Raw genomic sequence first — 6,000 nt, 5'->3', positions numbered from 1 at the left:
TTTGTTGTCTGTCTCCTTCTGGTAGAATGTAAACTCACTGAAGACAGGACTTTGCTTTCTCAGCCGGTTTATAACAGAGTCTAACATGGTAAGCACTCAAGAAACCCTCCAATGGGCAAATCTTTGTCTCACCTTTGATAGCTTATGGAAGATCACAACCTTTTTCTAATACACTTTTAGTAAGTGTCCCATCCATGTTCTCCCAATCTGATAGCATTGCTTCGGTCCTCAAAAAGGACCAATATCAATATACCAGGGGAAGGATGGAGGTTTCCTTTATTTCTTGGCAACCACTAGGTCAAGATCTGGACTCAGTTCAGTAGTTCAATATCATCAGATAAGGGGGAAAAGAAAGGGAGAAATGAATACTCCTGTAACGAACAATTGTCGTTTCTCACTTAATCTGAGGAAGAGAGAAAAAAACAGGTCCTAAGATCAAACACTCCTGGAGTTGGAAATGTTAGAGAAAGTAGATGTGGACGGGGGAAAAAATGTTAGAATGAGGGTGGAAAACTAAATCAGAAAGAGGGAAGCGACAGAACTCACATCATTCTGTAAGTACTTATGGTTCTCGACTTGGGTACCACGTTTTGTCTTGTAGATAAAAACTAAGAAAGAGAGCTTGATGGAGTGAGGCGGCGGTGAGATGAAGGAAGGGTGGGGGACGAGGACGAGAGACGAAAAAGAAGCTAGAAAGAAAAGAGAAGGACCGAGCCGAGCACCACAAAAGCAGCCTCGGATCTTGCCGGAGCTCCAAGCGTTAAGGGGAGGCGGGGAGTGACGCGCTTTGCGTCTGGAGCGGCTTCTTGGAGTCCACAGCACTCAGCCCAGGAGGCTCGCCTTCCTTTCTCTCTCAGACACACCAGAAACAAAAAGAGGGGCGATCCCTGCACCAGCGCGAGGGACCCACCCGCACAATGACCGAGACCACCAAGACCCACGTTATCTTGCTTGCCTGCGGCAGCTTCAATCCTATCACCAAAGGGCACATTCAGATGTTCGGTGAGTCCTCCCGCCCACCCTCGGAGCTGCTTCCGCCTCTATCCTTTCCCCGGCACCTGTGTTTTCCAGGGCGATTGCACTGGAAGGCGTGTGGCCCATAGGAGGGGGGCTCTGCCTGATCCCGCTGGTGGGAGGTCAGCCCCTCTATTCCGGGCTCCCGGGAGAGCACGCAGATTGCGCTTTCGAGGCGTCAGTAGCTCGGGCCAGAGCCGGCTCGCTGGGGGCTAAGACGTGGGGGAGGGGCAGGGCGGGAGGGGAGTGTTGGTTTAGGCGGGGTGGGAGGTCGAGGTTCGAGAAGTGGGGTGCGGCTGTGCGGTGGTTCGGCTACTTGGCTGAGGAGGATCGGGATGGGGCAGAGGCTGGGGCGCAGAGAAGGGAGAGGAGGGGGTCGGACATAACGTGCTGTTTGTTTAGGATGGCGGAAAGCTCGAAGGAGTTAAATGATGTATATGCATCGGAGACACAAACACACACACACACAAACACACCGGTAACTGGGCTGGAGCTTCAAGGAGATTAATTTAGGTTTCGGCGGATGGTTGGGGCGGTCAAGGGGCGAAATGTTTGAAGGTGGTGGACCGTGTTTTGCCCACGGGAGGTGGACGGCTAAATGAATGGGGTGGGGGTGGGGGGCGGTTAGCCGGCTGGGGCTTGGCTGCCGGAGCCTGCTGCCCCGGAAAGGGGGGGGGGGGCGGGGCGACCGCTGCGGGCGGCCCTCCGCGAGCCGCTGTTGTTGGACCGGGACCCAAGTTGGCTAGGCTCTGCCCTGGGCGATGGTACCCGGGAGGCTTGCGGCGGTCCAGTGTCTGTACGAGTGTGCGTGTGCGCGCTCGCGCGTGCGCGCGATTTGGGGCGGTGGGAAAGCGCATCATCCAGCCGTTTGTTTCTTGGAGGCTTTAGGGCTTGGAGAGAGGGAGCCAGAGGGGACACCTGGCTGCTGGTTTGGGGTTTAGCAGAGGCAAGGGAAAGGTGATCCGTATCAGTCGGATATCTTGGGCCACTGCCGGGTAAACGACGCGGCTTTGCTGTTGCTCCGGTAGGACCCAGAGGCGCGGGGGCGTGCGCGTTTAGATCCTGAGGGAGGGACGCGGAGGTCACTTTGGAAGCAGGATTGAGGAGAGGTTAGAAGTTGGGGGAGCTTTTTTCAGGCCCTGAGGGAAACGAGAAGAGGAACGCGAACGGGCTGCGGAGGGGTGAGGTACGGTGGGAGGCCCTGGACCCGGCAGGCCCGCAAGTCGCTATCCAGAGGCGGCGGTGCTGAAACGCAGTGTGTGCCGGAGCTGGCTGCAGGCACACGTGTTTATCCGGAGCCTGAGGATTGCTGAGCCCTCCCATGGCTCTTTAACGAAAGCCACATCATATGGGCAAAGACTGGGAGAGGTATTTTGCACTAAAGATAATCCTCTTTTAAACCTACAAGGTGCGTTGAACCGGGCCCGTTTATTAAAAAACCTCATGAAAAGAACATAGGATTACTTTGGGCAGAGGGCCTATCAGGTAGGCACAATTATAGTATCCAAGGACGGAGACTGAGAGGTAGCCGTCCCTTCCTCGCCATCCCTTCAGCTTTTAAAGGTGCTTTATTAGGAGCTAATGCCAATTTACCTGTTAAATAAAGACCTTTGATGAAGCATCATGGTAGACCATGGTAGAGCATCTCGTCAGTCTTCTAAGGGAGTATCCGTGCCTTGGGAACACTGCTTTCACTTTCTTTTGATTCTGGTGTCTTCAGCCATGTCCTTTTGTTCTCTGTCCATCTTTCCTCCAGAGATTTTATGTTGATGCACTGTATTCCTTTCTGTTGCCCAGGCAGGGATGGACTTTCCTCTGGAACTCCTTGGCTCCAGGAATCTTGAGTGAGCCAGCAGGCACTCCTCCTTTCTTTCTGGGGCTAAGGATATAGTTAGTTAATTCTGCTTGCTTTGGATTGAATTGCAAGAGAGATAGCTTTAGTTTGAAAACAAAGTATTCTGCCTTGCAGCTGAAGAGAGTTTGGTAACAGAGAAAAAGGCTTTTGTTAAGTCAATGCCCACCTGCCAATTCTCCATGAGTTTAGAGGCTAGACTGTGAAAATAGGCATGGATTACAGCAGGGGGTTTAGACATAGAGTAGGTGAAAGGAGACTTTTGACTATAGTGACTTTCGACTAATCGTCCCTACAGTAATGACTGTTTTCGTGTTGTTGGAACTGAGGAAGAACAGAGAATATCTGTCAATAAAGGCTTTGGCGTGTCCATTCATCACCTGTAATCCACAGAACATGAGAAGATATGGTATACTCACTGTGGTTTTCAGGTGCTTATACCCTAATGAAGTATTTAGCACACATACATGTGAAAAGGAAATAAGAACACAAAATACATATTAAACTATTTTTTTATACAATATCTAATAGGAATCTTTGAGCTCATGATAAATATTGTAATTTATTTTTGTAGTTTCTGGTTTATAAAGGCTTCTCATATATATCATGTCACATTCCTAATAACAAGCTTACAAGAAAGACATCATTACCTCCATTTTAAAAATGGGAAACTGATGTTCAGAGCCTGAGGAACTTTCTTAAGTGGTTTAAATGACATGGAGAGTGGGTGGCAGACTTGGGACGTGAACTCCATACTCCTGATTCCACTTGCAGAGACCTTTGCCCTGTACCAAAGGCAGGAACCAGTGTTCACTGATCTTCTAACTGCATAATTCCATGAACTTTATTTCCTTCAAACGTATACCAACACAGATTAGAAGTAAATTGGCCATCAACTAAATGAGATTCCTAAATATGCATTTCCTTAAGAGCTCTTTCTCATCAGTAAGACAACAGTTATCTATGAGTTATTTTCTTCTTCTAAATGGCTTTTAACATTTTCTCCCTGGCAATACAGAAATAATTAATGCAATAAAGTTGTAGACCTTTCTTTAAGGCACCTGAAATTTGTAATAGAAAAAAAAATGTAAAGACCTAAACAGAACTTTGAAGTTTCAGACACTTTTAGTATTGAAACACAGTTGCTTACCAAAAAAAAAAAAAAAGTGAAAGACTATAAACAAAAAGAGAGGTGGCGTGCAGAACTAAAAACTCACTATCTCTGTAAAATAGTACTGATATAGTTCTCAATATTTGTAAAATATTTTAAAATGAGCTTTTCCCTTTGCTCTGAAAGGGAAGTTGATATTATTCCTATTTGTAGCTATAGAAACATATAGGAAAACACAATGTGTAGAGATACTCGACACCTATATACTTAACTATAACTAAAATGTTTTCAGGGATTAATCTAAGGTCTTGGCAACGTAAACCCATAAACTAGCAATGTTTTATTTCATGAGCCTACCTTGTAACATAAGAAGACTATGTGATGGTAGAAGTTATTTTTTTTTAACATGTCAGTGTTTTTATTAAGTATGAAGAGATTATATTTCAGTATAACTATTTGTATTTATATTGCTATATTTGTCAATAAATCTGCCACTGGGAAATCAGATAGCAAGTTAAATAGAAAAGCAAGAAAGGACTGATCAGGTTAGTTTTGCCATGAAAAAAAAAATGAATTGAGGGACTTGATCAGAGCAGAAATGTGTCCTGTTTTTCAATGATTGCAAAATAACTAGATTTTCCAGTTTTTCTATTTCAAAATATTTTTGCTTTGAACAGTTGAATCTTTTGAAAAGAGATATGATCTGATTCTGTTCCTCTTTAAGGATAATGAAGAGTGTTCTCCTTGCTGTGGAATTGGAAATGTAGCCCCTATTGCTACAACTAGAAATCAGCAGAAAAATGAATTTGAGTTGCTACAAATAGAGAGAGAACTGTCAGAAATTGAGGAACTTTAATATGCTTGAAATGCCTATTTAAAAAACATGTCTTTGCGCCATAGTAGTTGTTAAACAAACAAACAAACAAACAAACAAACAAACAAACAAACAAATAAATGTATAGAATCTTGTCCAGGTAGAGGAATCGACCATGCACAGGCCTGGGGTGGTGAGATGGAGCCAGGACATAGTAGAACTAAAGAAATTTCAGGATTGTTCAAGGAGGAAGGGAATGAGCGAGAAAACTAGAGAGGTGGGTGGAAATCTGACCAACTATGAAGGCTTGTAAGTCATGCTAAAGAATTTAGCTTTTATCAAAATTAGATAATCTCTCCATCTCCTGTTAGGCAATAGTTGTGAAAATAGCCTATACATGAAAGAGAATGAAAACCCAATATTGAAAGTGTTTCTTTAAAAATATTCAAGTCTAAATTTTATGCTATCTCTAAAATATTCAAGTCTAAATTTTATGCTATCTCTAAAATATTCAAGTCTAAATTTTATGGTGCTCTTGGCTGCCAATACAGTGTTCTGTATATAGTGGTTGCTTAATCAATACTTAATGGTACTGTGAAATATATACTTTCTAGTAGAATTCTCATTCATTTTTAAAGAATTTTCAAATCATCCTGAATTGCTCAAAAAGATCCTAAGGGCACAAAGGAATGCATTAAATATTCTTTTCAACACTATTTTTTAAAATAAAACAAACAATACTCAACACACAAAATTTTGGTAAAACAAAGACATTTAAAATAATTCTTTAGGACTTATTCTATCAGACTAATAATTCTATCAGACTAAGAGGTGAGATATAGGAATTCATTTTATAGAGAATTGCATAACTTCATTTATTCATATATTCTGTATCGCAATATATGTAAATGCAGCAGCAGTTTACAAGGACAGAAGTTTTCCATTGCCAGAAGTTTTCCACTTATAATCATTCAATTGCACACGGAATGCCTTTGCTGTTTTAGGATACAGTTTGGCAGATAGCCTCAGAAACATTCTAGCCCAAAAAGGTGTTAAGCGGCTTACATGGTGTGACTAAGGCCTGATATTGGGCTCCCTCCTCCTTTTGTGTTGTACAATATCTCCATGATCTGTGAACTCTGCAGCAAAGGCAAATGCTATAAACCAGGGGTGTCCAAACTTTTTTCAACGTTTTTCACCAAGGGCCAT

General features: G+C 43.5%; 1 protein-coding gene across 1 annotated transcript in view; it reads left to right on the top strand.

Annotated features, from left to right (window-relative positions):
* Nucleotides 1-660: 660 nt before the first annotated feature.
* Nucleotides 661-6,000, top strand: part of NMNAT2 (nicotinamide nucleotide adenylyltransferase 2) — a 107,894-nt gene continuing 102,554 nt past the window's right edge. Inside the window, exon 1 of the mRNA XM_033093762.1 lies at nt 661-1,002. Coding sequence (XP_032949653.1) covers nt 918-1,002 — 85 coding nt within the window. The 5' untranslated portion in view covers nt 661-917. The remainder of the gene's footprint in view (nt 1,003-6,000) is intronic.

This window comes from Rhinolophus ferrumequinum, chromosome 22, assembly GCF_004115265.2.
Source record: "Rhinolophus ferrumequinum isolate MPI-CBG mRhiFer1 chromosome 22, mRhiFer1_v1.p, whole genome shotgun sequence".
Taxonomy (NCBI): domain Eukaryota; kingdom Metazoa; phylum Chordata; class Mammalia; order Chiroptera; family Rhinolophidae; genus Rhinolophus; species Rhinolophus ferrumequinum.
The sequence above is the reverse complement of the archived record's forward strand: the minus strand, read 5'-3'. Positions and strand labels throughout refer to the sequence as shown.